The sequence below is a fragment of the Dermacentor silvarum genome, chromosome 2 (assembly GCF_013339745.2).
Source record: "Dermacentor silvarum isolate Dsil-2018 chromosome 2, BIME_Dsil_1.4, whole genome shotgun sequence".
Classification (NCBI taxonomy): domain Eukaryota; kingdom Metazoa; phylum Arthropoda; class Arachnida; order Ixodida; family Ixodidae; genus Dermacentor; species Dermacentor silvarum.
In genome coordinates, this window is record NC_051155.1 from 170,182,265 (window position 1) to 170,204,676 (window position 22,412).

Below are 22,412 nucleotides of genomic sequence, written 5' to 3' on the forward strand. Positions count from 1 at the left end.
AAAAGTGGTTCAGGGCCCCTTTAAAAAAAAACGCATTTAGTAAAAGTTTAGGATTGCTGCTATTTTAATGTAAATTCACCATCAAACCAACAACAAAGAAAGAGAACAGAGGGGTAAATGTTTACATTTGTAAGTCTGTTTAGACATTTCCCATAATACTCCAGCATGCTTTTCATTTTGAGCACATGATGGGAGTATGGAGCTTGAAAAGTCAGTTCTGGAATTTTTTTTATGCTAGTCAGTATGCGTTTTACACTACACAGTCCGCTCCACATCTATACATGCAGTAATAAAGTAGCAGACACAAACACATACTTCAAAAAAAAAAAAATGTGAAGGTGCTTAGACAATTTTTCCGACATTCATTTTGTAGGTAGGTATTTATTATGTAGGTATAATGTTGCTATCGCCAAAGGCCTACTGTGGATACATTTCTGTGCTTATAAATGATTTTGCTTGAAAACAGTACATCCACAAAGCAAGGAATGATTTCCTAATGATGCAAATTTTTTATAATCTATACTGAATATCAAACGCTGCGGGTGCCACAGCACCTGCTTCATGAAAGGTCATCTCACTGATGCCTAGCAGAAAGTATAGTAGTCAGTCACAGCATAAAAAAAAATATTTGCGAGTTATTTGAAATCATCATTCTGAATATTGGTCACAATGTCACTACCAACAAAACATTTGCTCTTCTAGGTGAAAAGACTCATCACACTTGCTTTAAGTCAAATTTCTTCATTACTCTAATGGTCCTTGCTTGGCACTGAAGCTAAGTGTGTGATGCAATGTATAAATAGATTCAGAACAGTCCTTAAATTATGCCATTTTGAGCTGTTAAGAGGAAGCTAATCACCTTTTGGTAAGCTAAATATATCACTAGGAAGTAAGACTGGCACTATTAGATAAGCTTGGCACTATTAAATAAGCTTGACACTAATGCCTGAGCTTTCCACTATTAGGGAACAGACTTTGCATAGCCATAAACAACACCGAGCAAAGGTTATATATATCATCAACAGCCCAACAACTTCAAATAGTATCTAAAAAACTCAACTGCACAGCACCAAACAACACTGGCGGTGACAATGGGCACTGACGAGATGACATTCCACTGAGCTCCAGTTATCCCAGCTACAGTGTGGTAGCATCAGCAGTAGCCTACCCGCGTTCCATGTATGACTCGGTAACAGTGCAGCGCATGCCACTGATCTGCGAGTGCAAAGCACCTCACTGTGCTAACTTAGGCCCACCGATATTGCGCAATATGCAGAAGCCATTCCAGAAGCTAAAAGCTACCAGCATAGGCAGTGCAAAGAGAAGCTCCTTACCACCCCATTTTGAGTTGCCTGATAACCCTGAAAGGTGCAAGAGAACAACGTGCACCACTTTATATGCGGCAGTAAAAATCTCTAAAATATTCACGAACACAAAGCATGGCAGAAATTAAAGCAGTTTAAAGAGCCTTGCACCAGGTACCACAACCAACTGCAAACATATGCAGAGAGAAACATAACAGTGATCGCAAACATTTAAAGCTTGTAGCAATAATAGACATAAATCAAGTTGTTTTACTGGCAGGGATAGCCAGTCATGTCAACTACATGCAAACCAGTGCATTATAGTTACCAAAACAACTACCAAATGCTCCTATGCAGCTAATACTGGTGACTGCATTACCTTTGCGTTTGATTTTTAGTTCTTAATAAATAAACTTATGTACCACAGGGCTCAGTACTATCAGTGACATATAAAATTTAAATATCATTTTCAGCATATTTTTTGTTCTATTTGCACCTAACAAGCCGTCTGTAATGAATATTACACTTTTTTTTTTGCATGTATGATTTGAAGACACGATAAATGACCAGAAGCAAGCTTCTAAGGCCTAAGCTATAATTTTCCATTACTGGAATACCATTTGTTGAGTTGCAATACTAACAGACAAGATATGCACAACATAACTGAAGAAGTATTAAATAAATAACTGTGTCTGACTGCCAACAGGATAAATGGAAAGCAAGCTGTGCTGTGTAAACACAATACTGTGGTTTTGAAACATGCTCAGAAGATCAGGTCCATAATGATGATGATGTACATATATGGTTTTGCTGCACAAGAGCCAGTAATGGCCAAAGAGTGCCAAGAATCTCAGAAAATCAGTGTCATGATGGTACTGCACGTTTTATTATGACACAGGCACACCTCGTCCTGTGGCTGATTCTGCAGTCTGTGGTACATCGTCCAAGCCATATATGTTGCATCAGATTCAAGTTTGTTTCACTAATAGAACATATATACAGGAGGAGTTATAAAGTAAGAGGTCCTACAGTTGGAAACTGCAGCGGGACCTCTTGTTCTTAGTTACATAATAATATACAACTAAAAAGGCGTCAATTGCATCATTGTTAATGCTCCTTGAAAGCAACCCAGGTCAAGAAAATGGCAAGAGCTGTAAAAGGGCAAAAGGCTGGCTGGACAACACTAGCTTGCCGCTAGAGATATTCACACCACAAATGTTACGACTAAACGACCCAGACAAGACAAAGAAAAATTATATTTGTTATTATCCGCTTTGTGTGGCACTTGTACTACAAGTATAGCTAGTTATAACACACCGAACCACCCCAAGAGTAGCTCTGTTGGACTAGCTCACTGCTCTTCAATCAGTTGTCTGTGCTTCCTAAAATTATCAAGATTCTTCCCTAGAGTGCTGGCTTGACATTTTCAACTTGTCTTCGTTTTTGTGTGTGTCAAAGGAAGGCCCAAACCGTCTAAACAAGAACACTGACAAGCATTAGGTCACACTAAATAATTTATTGTAACACCTCTTCCTAAAAATCGTTTTGGTAACCATGAGGCGGATGTGTCATGATGTACTGGCTTGCTTGAGCCTTTCCTGCTATCACTGTGGCTACCACATGCAAGTGCAGCCAGACAAATATCTGCACAATGCTATTGATTATATTTATTATGGGCAACGTCATTGTACTTAGCCTTATTGTTCCACAACATCAGCAAATTTTGTTCAGTGTCATAATGTCACGGTAATCTCGATGACGCCAAGTCAAGCATTTCAAGATCAACTTTAGGGTCAAATTAAAGTATTGTATTTTCTCAGCCTTCATTATTCCTAAATGTCTTCCTTTCAGTACAAGAATCATGTGGTAGTTAGCACAGCTTCAAAAATATATGTCAGTACTCCTTCACACAGTAGTAGCCTGTGGCCGGGTGGTTGGGGCCTTGCAATTAGGCCCCAACCACCCGGCCACAGGCTACTACTGTGTGAAGCAGATAAAGAAAAAGAAATAACCGAGTATTGGTTTTCCACAAATTAGCTATATTTCCCGACTCCCAACTTGCCACCCAAATGATACTAGCCGATAGAGTTAACTAAGGAAGCCTAATTTGCTGCCTGAATTTATTGACTGGAATGTTAGACAATCACAGAAACCTTAACCATTCTAATACTATATTTCTAAACTGGGTACATCTTTCACTGATGTAACGTTCACTTATAACGAACTTCACTGCCTTGTGGGATTCATTTGCTGTATTTGAGCATTCGTAATAGGTCCGGCGAGCACTCATACAGAAAAATAAAAATGAGACAAAAAAGTTTACTGTAACAGAGTCAGTAGTAAGGTTTTTTTTTTTTTTTTTAACAAACGTTTGGCACAGCGGCCTTTCATGAAGACCTGCCAATTGAAGGACAATATGTAAGCTGTTAAAGAGCTCAGAATCTGTGGCACTGCCTCCCCGTTTTCATCACGAGGCAAATAAGTGCATTATGTTCAACTCTAACCAACAAGCATGAGGAAGCGTGCAAATGTTCTAAGACAATGAGAAAGAAGCACACCTGAAACTTCAACCTCATGGCTGTGTAATTTATGTTGGCTTCTTGATCATTTTCATGAATATGCAACTCTGGAAATTCCTACAGTGTGTTGCGCACAGTGAAATGAGAAAAGAATGCAGCAAGAAGACAGCAGTGAAGCAGATTGTGGCAAGTGAGGTCTTTATAAAGACCTTTGGGTCCTTGCACATTTGTTGCGGTACGGAAAGGAAAGTGTACAAAACATAAGCACAAGAAGAATAACTAAAACACCGTGTCATCTGTCCGTGTTTTGTGCACCTGTGTTTCCCACCAGGAATCCCTACCAACCTGGTCAGCTTTCTGTCGTTCATGTTCGTTATATCTGTGACAGGGAGCCATTTTCCACCTAAATATTCTGACAGTGAAGGTGCCTTTGTTCCTAATAAATGCACATTCATACAACTGTGATTCTTATAAGTGGGCTCAACAGTCTATACTCATGCCCTCTGTCCATATTTAAATTCTATTAAATGTGACAGTACCAGACCCCAATATCAAAAATGCAATGTTGCCCTACCTGTATGCCTTCCCCTCACCAGTTTCAAAGTAGACAAGCATGTAGACACGCTACCTTTCAAACTACCACTCCAAAACGGGGCTCTTATCTTTTAATACAGTGAAACCTCGTAAGTCACGACTCAATCAAAAACATCCATATATTTCATACACATAGAATGGTCCCGCCAAACATATATGCTGATATACGATGATATATGGTTTAGGATGCTCATTAGTTGAACACCAATTTGATGCGCATTGGTCAATTTGAAAATAGGACACACACCGCAAGTGCCATGCAGGGTGTTTAAATGAAGAGGAGAGCTAGAGAAGAGCACGCACGATGTTGCAGTCAGCAACATTGTGACGCTGTCAGATCACAACATTGCCAACACAATCCAAAGCAATCAAATCCAGGGCGTTTCGCACAGCAACATTGAAGCATGTGAAATAGGATTTAAGGACATGAATAATTGCTTTTGCTCATGGTGGATGGATTCTCGAATGCATGAACTCAAAGATGATGTAGCACTTGTAGGCTGTCCGCCCTGTTAGCTGCACCAGTTCATTCCCGTGCCGCCGAATCTAGCCATCCCATGCAAAAGCCATTATTTATGTGCTAATTAAGAGGAACATGACCCGAAACAAGTTTTTGCATTGGTTTTACTTTAGATGCTCAATAATTTGATGTTTTTTGTGAGCTTTGGGAAATACAAACTTAAAAAGAAATGATGGTGCTTTACGTGCCAAAACCACGATCTGATTATGAGGCATGCCATAGTGGGGGACTCCGGAATAATCTGGACCAGCTATGGTTTTTTAATGTGCACTTAACTCTAAGTACACGAGTGTTTTTGCATTTGACCCCCATCTAAATGAGGCCGCCGTTGCCGGGATTTGATCCCGCGGCCTAGTGCTTAGCAGCCCAACACCATAGCCACTAAGCAACCACGGTGGGTGGAAATACGAAATAACAAGTTTCTACTGTAATTTCTTATGTTTGGACATTTGGTGAGACAAAGAGCAAGAAGGACAAAAAACAAGAAGGGCAACACTCACAGGCCTGATACCAGTGAACTGAAGCATTTCATGCTCCTCTTCGATTCCCACCCTAAAGCAAGACAGAAGAGAGAAATGGCAATTTCACTGATTCATAGAGTTTTCGTCAGGGAGAAAAGTCACTGGCTCACAAGTGCAGCAACAAAATATGAATTTCACTGCAGTCTGGCACAACAGTGTCAAATTAATCATTGTGCTGCTGTGTTTGCACATCAAAGTTCATGTTGCATCTATTTATTCCCTGTTGAGTGCTTAAATTGAAACGGGGTGTCACTATTTCTTTTTTTGCACAATCCATGGTCAAGAAAACTTATCCACAAATGTAAATTAATTTGCCATGTTCTTCTACATTGCATTATTGCAAGTCTAACGTCACTGCCAATACACAGTAGCAATCCACAAAAAAAAAGCAAATGATTGCATGTTCACTATTTGTATTATATAGAGTGCAACTTAACCAGCCATAGTGCTGCAGCATCATTCGGTTTCTATGCCCCTTAGACCATTTTTGTATTACACACTTTTTCTGTTTTACTGACCCTTCTTCCAAAAACTTCTTATAATATTTCTAAGAACTAAAGAGACTCAAGTTAGCTGCATTCACTTATTATTTATTCATGAACAAAATGACAAATTCAGTCCAGCACAGCACTCTACAGAGCACTCTACATGGCTCAACGTTGAAGGCTCACTCAAATCAAGTAAGTCATTCAATATAAAGGCCTGATCAAACAGGGCTAATCATACACACTTGGCTACGAGTCATGCATCTACAAGGCCATGTGTGCTTGTCCTACACGTCTAGCGAAAGGAGGCGCACAGGCGACGCAGTCGTCAGGTAATGCATAATTTTGAGCGTACGCGGCGCAAGTGGTAATCTGTGCACCGACATCACGTGGCCAGCATTTAAACTTCCACCTCAGTTTAACGATGATGATGTATACATATAAACGGTGTGTGTTTCTCAATTTAAAAGCAATGTATAATATTGATAAATAGAAAAACGTTGCATAATGAAGTTAAGAAAAACCTTTTCTTAATGGTCCCACTGAGGGTCATCTAGCGCCAAGCAGCGCAGAAGACGAGCAGACGATGAACTTGGCGCAGCTGTACGAGATGGCTAGAAAAGTGTGTTTGCCATCATTTGCTTGGGTGTCTTTCACATGATTCCTCTTATTGTTTACGACTAGGCGTGACTGTTGCCACATGATGCTACCGCCTAGTTATTTCCTCTACACTCAGAATGAAGGTTTGCCTCACCAGCCCCTTTGTCCATCATGCCCCCCCCCCATACCCAGTAATGCTCTGTACATCAGCAAAGCAAGCACTCACGGTATGCTCAGCCATGCCAGGAGCTGTGTAGTGAAGCCACCGCAGACTATCACCGTCACAATGGCTATGAGCGAGGTGGCTGTGAGCATCAAGTGCCTCTGTTCAGAGAGAGTGTTTCGAATGGCCAGTGCAAATGCCATTGCACCCCGCAAACCTGCAAACGAGGAAGCATGCCTGTTTCACACAAAGCCACAAACAGGAAGTAACGTGGTTTGCTGGGCCAGTTGGTGCATGATGACGCTAGAGGAGGCTATACGAGCACAAGAGAAATGCACAAGATAAAAGAAAAACGCACAGGACAACGGTGGTTGTCCTGTGCGTTTCTTTTTTCTTGTGCTCATGTCTGTAATACAGTGTAGACTGCTTATAACGTAAGTCACCGGAGTCGCGAATATCCGCATTATAAGCGGTACCACACTATAACCAAAATGATTTTATTGCGATAGCAATTATATGGACACTCCAGGCGCATTTCTAGCTGCCATAGCTGTCGCCGCGAGGTTCCGTATAAAGTCAAAGGGCAATAAAATTGTCGCCGTATGCTGTATGTGCGACTGAAAGTGTGCGAGGGTGAGCCGGTGATCGCGCCTCAATCTCGCACACACAAGGGAGGAAAGCGGGAAGGAAGCGCATTGTCTTGCGTCGCGCGCAAGGCTCGAGGGGGGGGGGGGGAGTTTGAACCGACCGTACATATCCGGTCCTGCACTATAAGCGGTTACGTTATAAGTGGTCTATACTGTAGCTGGAATGCCCTATACTGTCACAAACAGGAAACTTGAAATGACAAAAAAGCGAAGTGATGAATGTTCAGTAGCGCATAGCAGTTAACCAAATAATAAAAAAGAAAGCTCAATATGTTGATTATGCAATATCCAATGGGCAGGTCACTTTATGTATGGAACAAATAACCAGCAGTCTATTAGAATAACTGAATGAGTTCCAAGAGAACGAAAATGCAGTCAAGGCCAGCAGAGAATTACACTGAGTGACAAAATTAGGGGAAATTGCATGGGTGACTAAAAATATTTAGGCTAAGGTCTGCAGTGTACTCATAATGATGATTGTTACTAGAATATATAGAAATGCACAGGAATATACAGGAGCACATTTGAAAACGTCACTTGCAACTGTTAGTGACATGCTACTTTTTACAAAGCTTTTTTTTTTCTGCATTCTTCTATTGCAGCACCACATAAAAACATCCACGTCTGTAATCATGACTATAATCTTGTTTCATACATCAGATGCAACGCTGTAGAAGCAAGAGATACTTTGTGCAGGTGGCTGCGTTCGCACTTAAAAATAGTTCAGTGTTTTTTGACCGATTTTGGGGAAAATGTTCTTTATATAAGCTCAGTTCTGAATGAAAAAAGAATTTACCCTTAAAAACAAACAAACCAAGTACTGATACGGCTGCTAACACATTGTTTTAGATCAATTTGACTTTCGTGGTTTTCAATGCGGAATCATTATATGCCCTATTCCGCTGGCGGCGGCGTGTCCGAAACATGGTACCAAAAATGGCCAACAGCACAAAGAGTAAAAACACGTCAATAAATGCTCGGTTTGACGTTAAACTTCTCAGTGTCTTACACAACCCGGCATCATGTCTTCCCTATATGCGAAAGCTCATGCAACACTTTTGATTGTGTGCGGGTCACCGTTGTCATCGTCTTCTATCATGCGCTAACGATCCTTCTATACGAAATGGCCCCGCTGCGCAACACTTTTGATGGTGTGCAGGTCACCATCGTCATCTTCTATCACACGCTAACGATCCTTCAATACGAAATGGCACCACTGCACTCCGCGTATCTATTTCTTGGCCAATCCCCCATAATGGGTAGGAGTTACATACGTGGCAGGAAACAATAACAACACTACCGACGTCAAATCATGAGTGTACCACTGCCATCATGTCTCAAACAAAAAAAAAAAAACGCCGTGCAAGTTTACAATGTGCACTACACCATGCTGATGAATAGCTAAGTGAAAACATTTCACCAAAGCAACGACAGTGCTTTTGCATTCCCACACATAAGCAGTCTTAAGTGTCTGTGCCTAACTTCTTTATTTGCAGTTCGTCGTGGCAGCCTCACATGCACGCTGGCATATAGCAAAGTAGACGGAACACGTGGAGTGATAAATTTTGGTGACCAAACTTCTTGCATAGTTTCCACAGCGTTGCACCTGATGTATGAAATGGAGTATAATAGTATCAAGCACAACTTCACTTTTCCTTTATTCTGGCTGTTTGTTTTTTTTTATCTGCCATTAAAAACCAACCTCAATAACTTTAGGTCCAAATAGTTAAATTCAGCTATATGTTAAAGTGCAATCTGGTAACCAAAGCGCGCTGATTGCATGCAATCAATGTTAGCTATGAATTTTGAGCTTCTTGAACAAAGAGAAGTGCTAGGGCAGGGCAGCTGACAAAGCCAAGTAACACAGAGGGCACCCTCTCTAAGCTACTAACAAATCCACATTTCAAACATTTTGGACAACTTGCAAGAAGTCTGTTGAGGTAGATATCTCTTTTCTTCTTTTTTTTTTTTTTTTGACATAGCTGCTAGCCTGTGGAAAACTGCAGCTGCAGGCAATACCACACTTCTCTTTTCCCATTGTCAACTACACTGATTTACGGCCCAACAAATGAGGCATAACAAGACGCACCTGAAAAGAAAAGCACATGCTGAAAAGAGCCAGGGATCTTGTGCGTTCTCCCCAGGTTCAGCAGGAATGTCAGTGGGTAGATGTACAGTGCTCTCCCAGCTGCTATTGCTAGCTGCGACATTTTCAGTTAACGAAGCAGACATGATAGAGGACATAATGCCAACCAAGCAGCAACAACAAGCTATTGTACACACACCTGTCAGCTTTCATGCTAGAGGAGGTAATACAGCTTAATGAGTGCTAAATAATGGCCACAAGACAAAGGTGCAAAATGCAGGAAAAACAATCCAGTAATTAGTCATGAAAAAATAGATACGGTTCTTTCATGTCACCGTTAAGCTTAACATTTTCCCTTACGTGATATCTTTATTTCACTCATTGGTTTTAATGTCGCAAAGCAACAACTGGCCCAACTTGCATGAAGCATTTTACCTGTGGTTAAGTGTAAGCTTACCCATGGTTAATCCCAACTGCTACATAGCAAACTGTCAATTATGACAGAGTGGTGCTGTGCAAAATTATTTGCCATCACCACTTGACAAACTTGACATTTCCACAATGAATGTTGCTTAAGCACTTAAACGCAACGTTGGTATATGTTGGTATTAGATGAAATAGATAAGCATTCAAGGGCTAAATGCCGTCAGAGGACATGCAAACAATTATTATGTTTAGGAACCTCGTTTAATAGTGAAATTTTATAACACGCGAGTATGTAGCATAGATTTGGCACAGAGTAAGCACACACAAAAAATGGTATACCTTTGCCTAAATAATACAGTGGCTGAAAAAAAGAAAAGCTGAACACTTTGTTTGTACATAACACACACACAAGCACACCAAAAGCACAAGTCTTTATCTGAATAATTTAGTGGCAACGAAAAAATAATAGTAATATACTAAAAATTCAGAGCAAGAAGTCTATGAAATTTTAAATAATCTGCAACAACTGTGATGGAATGTACTGCCACTTAATGAAAGCTTCTTAACCATGGGTAGAATGCTTCTTGCAAGCCATTCAGGCTGCAAGAGACCTGGACAAGCAGAATAGAGGAGCTTTAAATTCATTTTGACAACTTTTTTTTTTTTTAAGTGCACCTCAACTCCAATATGCAGGCATTTTTAGATTCTGTTCCCATCAAAATGCGGCCACTGCTGTCAGTAATTGAACATACCCAGTAGCCCATCGCCATAGCCTTGACCTAGCGTTGACTGATGCTGCAACAACATGTGGCACATCCGAAGAGAAATGACTGACTGGTCTAGCACAGACATGCACCTCCAGAATAAATGCCAAACAGCAACAACAACAAAAATAATAAAGTTGCCAATGAAAATAAGACACAGTGCTGTGACCTGCAAAAGTAAAAAAAAAAAAAAAGCTTTTATGCTGTTTCTAGACAAAGCAAATCTGCTCCTGGTTATTCAAAATATGAAGCTTGCTCTTCGCATTTGAATTTGGGAATTATAGAATCTCATCATGGAGTCTCACAGAATCTCATCAACTAGCCTGTAATAAGCATGTAATGACATTCGTGCATCAGCCAATGTAGGAAAAGATGCAATTCACTTAGCCAGAATTTCCTTCACAGCAAAAAAAAAAAGTTGATAGTGGTGGCTACTACCTTAATTACTGTTAAAGCCTGCATATAATATAAACCAAAGCATGGCCAGAGGGGCAATTTCACAACAATAAATATTAAATTTATCACCATATAATACAACTAAAGCAAACTTGGTATAGTGGTCACATGAAAACTCTGGAACATAAATACTAAAATACTGATTTGACAAAATCCACAGCAATGAAAGGCCTCATTACTAGAGATAATTTATTGTGACAACTTGTTCACTAGCAACCATTGTTATTTTGGGGTTAATAAAATCAAGCATTATTTATATATTTATTTTACCCTTACATTTAACATAGCATTTGAGCTTTGAGAATGAAATTCACCTTCCCAAATCACAAGAAATAATCAGGCATGCCTTCCCAACTCGCCAGAAAACTATCACAACCAACAAAAAATAGAAAATATGCAATAAACTGTATTCATGACAAATGCAGGTAAACGACATAGCATTTTCAACATTTGCGACAGAGCAAAGGATACGAAGGCAACCATGATGAAGCCGGCATCCCATCTGTGTTTCTTGTATGTGAACATGGAGACACCAATGTAGCTGAATATAAAATTTTCTGCTAGAAAATTTAGTAATTCAAAGAGCTGGAAAATGCAAACAGAAAGAAATTGTACTCCAAGTCAATAAAAAGGGAAACATGTCTACCCTAGTTAGACCTGGCTAAGTGTTCCTTAAAGGGGTCCTGAACTAATCCTCGTGCTTGGTGAAAAAGCACAGTCCGTGGATAGCACATGCTACTGTGAACATCTCAGCCAAATTTTGCAGTCGTGTGGGAGCGTGCAGCTTGCAAGTAGAGTGCTGAGTCCCCTATTTCTCAAGCACTCTTTTCAACAAAAGCCTTCTCCCGACTCTTTTCGAAGCTGCCATATTTCGTCATATATAGCAGATTCCCATACGCAGCAGCTACTGGTCAATGGCTGACATCAATCAAGAAGGGTGTTTGGATCAGTGCACTTCTTTCTACTGTTACTGTGTGTCTTTATTGACACAGTTTAATAAACAGGCTGATGCAAGCAAAAAACGGTGTTTTGAATTTAGATCAGAATTGCAGACTTCCAGAAGTACAACTATCGGCGACTAACATCTGCAAACACTAGGCTGCGCCCAGCCACCGTAGGAATGAAACCTAGGCCACACTGTTTATCAGTGTCATAACACTGCTTATCAGTGCCATAGCTGTCGGGTCTCGCTAATTTCAATTAGTTTTGAACACTCAACTAGCCTCAAACCACACGAAACTTAAGGTCAAACCACACATATGCTTGCCAGCATGCGCTCACTCCTGGCCGCCACTCCTAGCTAAACGCTTTGGCAGACATAGCTGGTTCGCCCCACATAGCACTGGCCAGACTGGAGCACATGAGCGCGAGTGCACACTCCAGCCCTGTTGTGCACCTAGTTAGCCACTACAGTTGCATGTAGCTGCATCTGCAGCGTAGAATAATATCATGGCCACTGCGGCTTGCTAAGGAAAACCACGAGCTCCGATTGATATCTGTAGGTAACGTGACTGAAGACCTAAGAGCCAACATTTGACGAACAGGTCATCTGCTTCCCGAGTTGCACACACTCAAGCACAGTGCCTTCGAGGTCTGTTGCCATCATGGTCGAAGCTCGTTATATTAGGAATCCTTATAATGCAAGTCCGGAGTGCGGCATCCATCACTTAGCCGATGCGCACGCTGCAGACGTATTCACATGAGCGAACACGATGAGGAAGCTTGTTCGACCCACAGAAATTGTGCGATTGCTGTAGAAATAAGCGCGAAAATAAATGCGCTACGCATGTCACTCGGTGCTAGAATAGCCGTGCGTAGCTCTCTAGTGCACTGTAGCACAGCCAAGGGATGAGACACCGTAAACTCAACCGTAAGCTAAGGGATAGCCTCCGAGCTTGGCACATCATAGGCGCCAAAATTGGAAGTAGCAGCAGTAGCAAACATCTAAAATTAAATTTTAACTGCACGCCACGCCACAGTGATGTTCAGTAGGCACAGCGTTGGGGGCACCACCTCACTCTGCCGTAGCCTTCACAGTGCAAGGCATTCTAAAAGGACTGGAAGCACCTCGATGAGGATGAAAAGCATCTTTAATTCCTATAACTCCGCTTTTGCGGAATGCATTGAAGTAGTTTTTGCTGCAAGTATTTCTGAAATAGAGTATTTTAAGGTCAAATGCATTTCTCGACTTCAATAAAAAGTGGTTCAGGACCCCTTTAAGTGTTTCACACTTTAGTTTAACGTGATGAAATGTGTTATAGACAGTGAAGAAATGAACCTATGTTCCAGTTCTCTAATGTTATCAGCTGCTACAGGCAGACTCCAGCGTAATTTGGGCAAAGTGAATCATTGACAGCAAACAAGTTCGTGAAAGCACCTATTTCAGTTTTACTATACTGCAATAACTTTAGTGGGCTTTTCAATATCCCTGCACCAACTTCACAATCTATAAGTACATCTGCGTAAAAATATATAAGAAAGCTACATAGCTTCAAACAGTGAACCCAGGATTTTTTTTTTTTTTTGCGAGCTAGCAAACACTTAACCAAACTGATAAAAGGATGAAGACATACTTGACGAAAGCTACATACCATAAAGGGCATCCGCCCCCTTATCTGAAAGCTGGCTCAATTTGCAAAACACTCTTTGCTGACGTTATCTCGAAATGCTATGCCATAGACAGACTTTGAACGATGTTTGAACAGCCTTTCACGCCTGCTCTATGTTATCACTCGCTGTGCCCCACAAACCAATCTCAATAGATGGCCACCTTGTTCATGTATGCACAAATGATACATGTCAATGTATGTTGGTCTCCACTGCACACAATACACTAGCTCACTGAGCACCATATTTAGCACATTTTATTAGTTCAATACAAGGCCAGCCCAAGAAAACAAGGATGTCTAAAAAATGCTTCAAGGTGAGGTGCAGCCACATAGGTAAACAGGGCCTCAGCACACCTATTTAGAAGATACAATGACCTTCTAAAGCAAGCATGTGAAACAAAAAGAATTAACAAAAGAGCCTTCAGCAAAAAGCGAAGCCCCAACACACCTGTTTTGTCCGCAACCGAGATTCTACTGATAGGTTGTTGTACGTATAGTGGGCCTGGCAGATTCCACAAAACAGTACAGCCACAATACCTACAAAACACAAAAGAATTTCAATCAACACGAATGGTCACAAGAATATAAGCTTTTTGAAACATGGAATGCACTTTTCTCAGTTTACTGGGACTCAACAAGAAAACGCCAATTTGAGAAAGTCTTTATTACATTATACTATAATGACACTATAAAGAAATATAAGCAAAGGTAACAAGCCAACCCCATCCTGCTGGTACTAAAACATCAAAGAAGGAGAAATAATATAAAAGAAGAGCACTATTGTGACGCTGTGAGCAGTATATCACAGCAGCAATCGATTCTCAGCCACACAAGGGTTAGGAGCAACACAGCTGCTTTTGTTCTCACCTTGTGCATAAAGTATGATTAAATCAACAACTGCCAAGTTATTTCATAGGAAAGTCCTGAAGTATAAAGAAGGTTAAAAGCACAGACTGGCATTTCACGTACTGAACATGAACATTGCCACGGCCTATGTTAACAAAGACGTTGCAACATCGAAGCACAAACAGGAAGGGCGTGAATGTGGTCACTACATTGATCTCAACGGTGCGACGCCTGGTGTGCCACAGGGAACGCGCGTAATGCTACTCAAAGAGGAGACACTGCACACACGCGCAGCGAGCACTGCAGCGTCGAAGCACAAACAGAAAGGCTGTGAACGAGGTCACGGACGCTACATTGATCTCGACAGTACGACGCCTGGTGTGCCACAGCGAGAGCGCATATTGCTACACATGCAAAGAAGAGACGCCACATGGCGTTGGGCTCCTAAGCACGAGGTCGCAGGATCAAATCTCGGCTACGGCGACCGCATTTCGATGGGGGCGAAGTGCGAAAACACCAGTGTACTTAGATTTAGGTGCACATTAAAGAACCCCAGGTGGTCCAAATTATTCCGGAGTCCCCCACAAAGGCGTGCCTCATAATCAGATCGTGGTTTTGGCACGTAACACATCCATAATTTAATTAATTTAAGAGACGCCGCAAACATGCAAAGCGAGCACCGTGGCGTCAAAGCACAAATGGAAAGGGTGCAAACGCGGCGATTCTCTTCACCTCCAGGCGCCTTCCTCCTCTAGCACTTGCTTCCCTCGTGGCGTCTTCTTCTTTCTGGGGTTTTACGTGCCAAAACCAGTTCCGATTATGAGGCACGCCGTAGTGGAGGGCTCCGGATTAATTTTGACCACCTGGGGTTCTTTAACAGTGCACTAAAATGCAAGCACACGGGCGTTTTTGCATTTCGCCTCCATCGAAATTGCGGCCGCCGCAGCCGGGATCCGATCCCGCAACCTCGTGCTCAGCAGCGCAATGCCTTAGCTAACTGAGCAACCGTGACGGGTGCCCCCTCATGGCGTCAAACATATTCTAGCCGACTTGACAGACGGGGCATCTACGCTTGCGCGTAAGAAAATGTCACTAGACAAAAGTTACTGTACCCATAAGTCACAATATAAAATATTATGAAGGTTGTTAACATCATTACACACCACCGGCCAGAATATTCCTTGAAGAATGGCAGCTGTTTAACACTGAAACATGATTAAGTGCTACTCACATATAATGGTACCACTGTACATATAAATGGCAGCAGTAACTGGTTATAACACTAACATGATTATGTGCTACCCATTCATATTGATATCACTGTACCAACTGTATTGATATCATTGCAGCAATAACTGGTTATGACAAGGTGCATTGACCACTACACCGTAATATATTGTATTTTAATGTTATTTCAGGCAGAGGATGTACCCTGAGTTAGGGCTTTGTAAGATAGAGTGTGGATACTTAAGTTAGACCTTTTTTAAATTTCAACATGTCATTCAGAGCCCATAATTTCAGTTTCGGCATGACCACTATAATCTTCAGAATTTCGCTTTCGACAATATGTAATGCATAAAATGACTAACATAAAATGGGACAAGCATGATGTGGAACAATGCTACCATGTAGAACAAATAAAAGCACAAAGGAATGACAGCATTTTGAAATTTTAAATAGGAAATTGGTCTTGTTTTACAAACAGTACAATCCAACTCCTTGGTGCTTTTTGCCTTCTTAACATTAAGCAGCATTTCCTTTAAACATGTCACAAGTCCCTCATTTTTCGGGTGATCTCTGCACAGGAGTGTGTACTATGCGTCTGCTCTCTTGTTCATTTTGTGATGTGTGTACGTCACTCTATGGAATGCACCTACTATAGCCAAATCAAAGTTCTTCAATGTGCACCTACCTGTAAGGTCAAGCGCTTCAGCAATGAGGAAAGAAGTGTAGGACATTAGTACGAAGAGGCAACTCTCCAGTAGTGGGAAATCGCACAGCTTTGTGAACTTGGTGATGTGAGGCACAGTCAAGGAATCACAGGATTGGAAAGAACACTCAGCCACACACTACTGCGAGTGCTTAACACTAAATTTACCATGAGGCGAGCTCTATTCCCAAGGTATGCCAACAGCCTGCCAAGAATGTGCACAACATGGCTACACATTGCTCAAGGAGCAAGCTGATGGCATTCCATCATGGTGTATAAGCCAGCCATTGTATGGTAACTCTGTAAAATTTAATACGCTTTCTATTAAATTCCAGACGAACTACATAAGTTAGCAATTTTCTGACACATAGACACAAAATTTCAAAGCTGATAAATCTTAGGTTCCAACCCATTACATTTCTTGCACAAGATGAACAGTCAATGTTACATATGTTTATTTCACAAGAAATGCAGAAACATAATTAGAACCTTGCTACAGGATACTTGGCACAAACTGCACAGCAAACAATGAACCGTGTGTGCAAAAAAAAAAAATGACCTTTTCAATTTGGTTTAAGGACATTTGCTCAGCAAATGTCCTTAAACCAGCAACAACAACTTAAACAGCATTAAAACAGATAAAACAAATTTTGGGTGTCCATGCTGTGCAGATGGCATGTACCCAATTGTATACAAAAAACAAAGCCAAGAAAAGGATATGAGTGCTGTGACACATCCAGTCACTGAGCCAATCATGAATGAGCAGAGGAAAATGTAGACAAAATTCCCAAATGCCTTAAATGCTGCAGCCACTTCAAACTCCTTTCCTTCGTTATTGTTCTCTTCATAGCTAGAAATTGCTCTGAAAGCAAGCCACAGAACACATTTAAGTGCTACAGTACCACAGTAACATGCTGAATCTCAACACAAAACAAGCGCAAGAACACACAATCAGTCTGTAGCATGCAGGAGAACTTGGAATATACTATGCTATTGAGATATTTAATATGCTATTTAGCTATTCCATAACACGGAGCTATCAATTTAGCTTAAATTGCTGGTAACTCTTGAATGTTCCTTAAATACCATTCTTATATTTATGTATTAAATGAGTTGCAAAAGACACGTAATTGTGAGTATAGAGTGAGAGAGTGTGCGCGCGTGCATGTGTGCGTGCGTGTGTGCACGTGCGCATGTGCGTGCCAAAAAATAAAATGACTTACGAAACTAAGCCAATGGCTACAGCATCATTTAGAATGCTCTCCCCAAAAACTAGAGCGTAGAGGTTCACATCAACATGAAGGTCATGGAAAATGGCCAATACTGTCACTGCAAAGAGAGAAACCACAAATGTTAAGTGCCTTGTGAACAGGAAAACAAAGATTTAAAAAAACCATATATCAGATATTCCTACACCAAACAGACATCAGAACTACTGCAAAAATAAATGCAGCTAATTCAAACGAAGCTCCTTGCCATATACTTATGACAAATCAAGCTTTTCTAATTTTATGAGAGTTTGTTCGTCAGATACTATGTCACTAATCAAATACTTTGTCACTAAACGACTGTGCACCAGAGAACCCTCTGCCGATTGTGAAGTGCAAAATTTCTGAAGCCTTAGCAGCTTCACGAATAGAAACAAAAGGAAGAACAAGATTGCAACTTCCACAGAAGCTGTATACAGTGTCAGTAGACAACATGGCGCTTTATGCTCCAACGGTATAATCTTTCCAAGCACCTTTACCGCCACTGACACATGTCAATACAAAACATTTTATTTACCGGTTCAGAGAATTTCACATACCTGGGTCAGTAGCCGAGATGATGGCACCAAAATAGAGACAGTTGTTGAAAGTGAAGTCCAAATGTGGCATGAACATTAGGAATGCATACATGATCACCCTGAAAAGCAACAGAACGAGATTGAGAAAGCAATAGCATGGCAACTAAAACTCACCAAGCACAGTGATCACATGCAAGAATAGGGGAAAAGCTGCCGGAAAAGGAAAACAAAGGTTGCTCTGCTTGCAAATACAGTGCGAGCACTGTAGACAGAAACGAGGCATAAAGCTGCTACAATGTGAGGAGTCTGGTTCAGTTGAGCACGCTACATGCTGCGGTTGTCAACGGCATCTGTGAAACAACCACTGTATCTTTTGTCAACCTTTAATTATTATAATGATCTCGCTGGTCTGAAACTTCAGAAAAATCACTTTTTACATGGCTCAAGAATCATAATCACTTTATTTTAAGGCAATAATATTTGCCAGTGCCAAAGAACTGAGTTATATGTTAACACGTCTGTAAGCAGGAACGAAAAGTTGTTCCTGTTTGTATCTCTAACGTTGAATTCAGTGGCAAAAAATACTTTTCATCCCTGAAATTTCTCTCTTATTAGAAAAACGTAGATTAATTCATGAAGCTTACTGCATCAAAAAAGCAGGCAATAAATGCATGAGCACCCTATCGATCACTTTGATCAAGTAAGAATGTGGCTACCTTAGCAGCAGCACGATACGCATGTGAGGAATGGTGGCACGAATGTGCAATGATTTAAACCTTCTCTCTGTTCCCACACAACCTGTGGGAGTTTTTTCATGTAGTAAAATTAGTTGAAGACCAGCACCTGTCCTGTTCTTTTTCCTTCAAGTTATTTCCTTTTCCTACAAGTGCTTTATGGAAATGACACAAATGTGTAACTTCCAACTACAGAAGCCTTCAGTTCTACCTAAATATTGCAGGTCTCCCTTAAATCATGTGAGGAACAGACCAAACACTCAACACAAGGAGGGTACATTAACTTTTTGCACATGCAGTTCATGCGCACATGCATTCTCAATGGGGAGTGAAAGCTACATGGCTACTAATTCAGATGCAAGTTGTTGATGGTTGGCATCTTAACGAGCAGGCCTTACATCCTAGGAGCTTCTGACAATGTTGTGCCTGGCAGCAGTTGCACATGCAATCACTCCGCAAACATGCAGCAAGCAGAATGCCCTCGATAGAAGTGGGTCACTCAGTCAGACTTGTCATAAAGTACCTGGACGTAAATGAATTGTATTCACATTTTGCAGCAGTAAAATACCAACAGAGCTTGTGTAGTCTACAATCTAAGGTTCCTTAGAATAAAAACAGTGCATGTAAGTGCTCTCCACATGTCAGGAATTCTTGCTTTCTTGGGCCTATGTATTGGCCTCAAATCAACATCTTGCTGAAGCTAAGCATGCAGTGATAAATGTTGCACTGCTTGTGGACCCTATTGGGGCACAGTAAAAGCTACAAGCAATGGTTTTCTGGTCAAGACGAGCTAACTGTAAACGAGGACAGCACTTGTCCTCTTTGTTTACAATCTTCATGTCCTTGGTCAACGTCCACGCTGTTAACTTGCATAACTTCATTCCAACTAGGAAGGAAAAAAATGTAATGGTCACTCACCCAACAACAAAGCAGGATATTGTTGTTCCTACAAAGGCATAGGTCATTATTGTGCCTAAGTTCCTGAAGAAGAATTTCTAAAAAAAAAAAAAAAAGGAAAGCATGTACTATATATTTTTCCTTACACTATGCTACCAGCAACACTCACAGGTAAATCGTAGGTATAGTACCAGACTATTCATGTTATTAAAATATGCATTTACACCAAAATCAAGAATCAGCTCAAAACAAGCTTGAACTCCCCTGAATGTGGTCAATGAAGAACATGTGGTCACTGTAGTTTTATACAACTGTTCATGAAACATTTCGAGAGCTCGGCATTATATACCTAATTTCACATTTTAGCCAAAGACAATATATAATAATACCTCTTTAAAAGTAAATTCAAAACAGCTTGGGAGCCTAAACAATGTTGAATTGAATTCTGGGGTTTTACGCGCCAAAAGACCTATTTGATTATGAGGCAGGCCGCAGTGGGGGACTCCGGATTAATTTTGACCACCAGGGGGATCTATAACGTGCCCCCTATGCACGGGGCACGGGTGTTTTGCATTTCGCCCTCATCGAAATGCGGCCACCGCGGCCAGGATTTGATCCCACGACCTCGTGCTTTGCAGCGCAACACCCTAGCTGCTAAGCCACTGTGGCGGGTCTAAACAATGTTGAAAGCACTGGAACTTACCCTCTTCAAGCTGTACCCAGCATTAAATATAATGGGTGGTAGGATAATGTTGAAAAATATCTCTGGATCAAAGGTCGCCTGCAACGAGACAGCAAATTAGCAAAGAGGCACCAATCATGGCACAAACAATGTGACACTCAGATGCCTAATATAAAGTATGCTACATGAGTGCCACTGAGCCACAAACATACTGCACCCCTGTCCCAAGCAGAAAGCATGCACTTTGGACTACAGTGCAAGGAATGGAAAAGAAAAAAAAAAATGTACCACAACACAACACTGATTAACAGTGCTAAAATAAGGAATGACACTGAAGCCAACGTTTCAACAAGGGCACTTGTCTTTGTCAGGCCCCTTGTCAACTCATTGGCTTCAGCAACATCCTTTGTTTTACCACTGTTAATCACTTCAAGCCTCTGCCTTCTTGCGAAACTCTTTCTTGTTGTGGACAACACAACACTGCTTACCACATAAGCTATAGCAAAGGGTTGGGGTTCGAACATCGCTAGAATTGTAGGATTAATCAGTCTTTTATACTGAGTTATCGATGGTTTGCTTGAATAAGTGGACACTGGTCACGACACAAATTGCAGCATGTTAGCTAATTAAAAAATGTCATTAATTATATCTAATTAATCACTTTAGGGCACATGTCCCGATTTCAGAAATGAAGCTGAGCAGTGATGAAGCAATATCTATTTAGCAGGAATCCTGTGCTCAGCCCAACTACTCAGAAATAAGTCTTGAAAATCTGTACAGAAATTCATACGTTCCTGCCCTTGTCAGCACTACATTTTCTAACGGTATCCACAACATAGTAACAGTTCAGGAAAATAAGGAACAGGAAGAGCGAAAGTGCACAGACTTCCAACTCAAGTTGGAAATTAGCACTCTTATTTTTCTCAATCACTTTTTCTAAACCACAGCAGCAGTGCCACCATCGCTACTAAACAGTTGTCAGAATGATAGGTGCGCACACAATGGATGAAAGGGGCATAACCACATAGGGTTTAGATAGAACATATGCTGCACTTCTAAAGTAAACGACACACAAGACACTAATATGAAAACAATGCTTACTAGATCCAACATGCAAAATTTGGCCATCTTGACAGCCAATGTAACCGTAACTGCTTGTTTGCATAACCATAAGCAAATAAGTATCATAAAAATGAGATATCTTGACACCTTAACACAACTCTCTGAAAAATATTTTTCCCTTTACCAATATGCAAAGGGTGAGCTCCTTTGTGTGTGGTAAAATACATGTCCATATGTACTGAAATTGTCACAAAGAACTGTCGCCTACCATGTCAAAGTGACATGGCTGTGCAATTTTCTAGTATGTAGCTGAACCTTCTGACCTGAATTCTTGATACAAAAAATATTTCAAATTAACCCAGAAACATCTGTATGTGATGTGAGAAAAGTCCAAAACCATGCCATCTCCTGTCTCAGGGAGAAAATTATGGGCTTGTCGCAAAAAAACAACTATCACTAGCACAAAAACCATGACTTTATATTCTTTTTTTCCTTTCACTGTGTGCCTTTTCCCTAGAGAATAGAACAATTTAACACTGTATATCATCTTAAAGATTGCTGGTGCTGTGGAGGTGAATTTAGTAACGTCTGCTACTGAACAGATGCAGTCCTACAGGTTTCTTGCAATCTTCAGCTTCACTGGAATTTCCATATGTGGAGACACATTGATAAGTCATTGCCAGACAACTAGACATGCTATCAACATCCAGTATTGTGTCGTGTAAGCTTTCTCTCCCGATTTAGTCATGCCCAGGTGACTGGTATCTGTGAGCTACAAGAC

At 41.0% G+C, this 22,412-nt stretch overlaps 1 protein-coding gene across 9 annotated transcripts in view; it reads right to left on the reverse strand.

The window, feature by feature from the left end:
- Positions 1-22,412, reverse strand: part of LOC119442095 (sodium/hydrogen exchanger 7) — a 69,400-nt gene that overhangs the window by 39,647 nt on the left and 7,341 nt on the right. For 7 of the 9 annotated variants that reach the window (XM_049661893.1, XM_049661894.1, XM_049661891.1 and 4 more), the window contains exons 3-14: positions 20,591-20,668; positions 19,909-19,985; positions 18,278-18,375; positions 17,694-17,799; positions 17,189-17,332; positions 16,453-16,556; positions 14,143-14,231; positions 11,557-11,670; positions 9,443-9,554; positions 6,770-6,923; positions 5,438-5,489; positions 1,335-1,361 (exon numbers count right to left, since the gene is read on the reverse strand). In XM_049661893.1, coding sequence (XP_049517850.1) covers positions 1,335-1,361; positions 5,438-5,489; positions 6,770-6,923; positions 9,443-9,554; positions 11,557-11,670; positions 14,143-14,231; positions 16,453-16,556; positions 17,189-17,332; positions 17,694-17,799; positions 18,278-18,375; positions 19,909-19,985; positions 20,591-20,668 — 1,155 coding nt within the window. Of the gene's footprint in view, positions 1-1,334; positions 1,362-5,437; positions 5,490-6,769; positions 6,924-9,442; positions 9,555-11,556; positions 11,671-14,142; positions 14,232-16,452; positions 16,557-17,185; positions 17,333-17,693; positions 17,800-18,277; positions 18,376-19,908; positions 19,986-20,590; positions 20,669-22,412 lie in introns of all 9 variants that reach the window. The other 2 variants (XM_049661888.1, XM_049661889.1) reach the window with 2 other exon arrangements.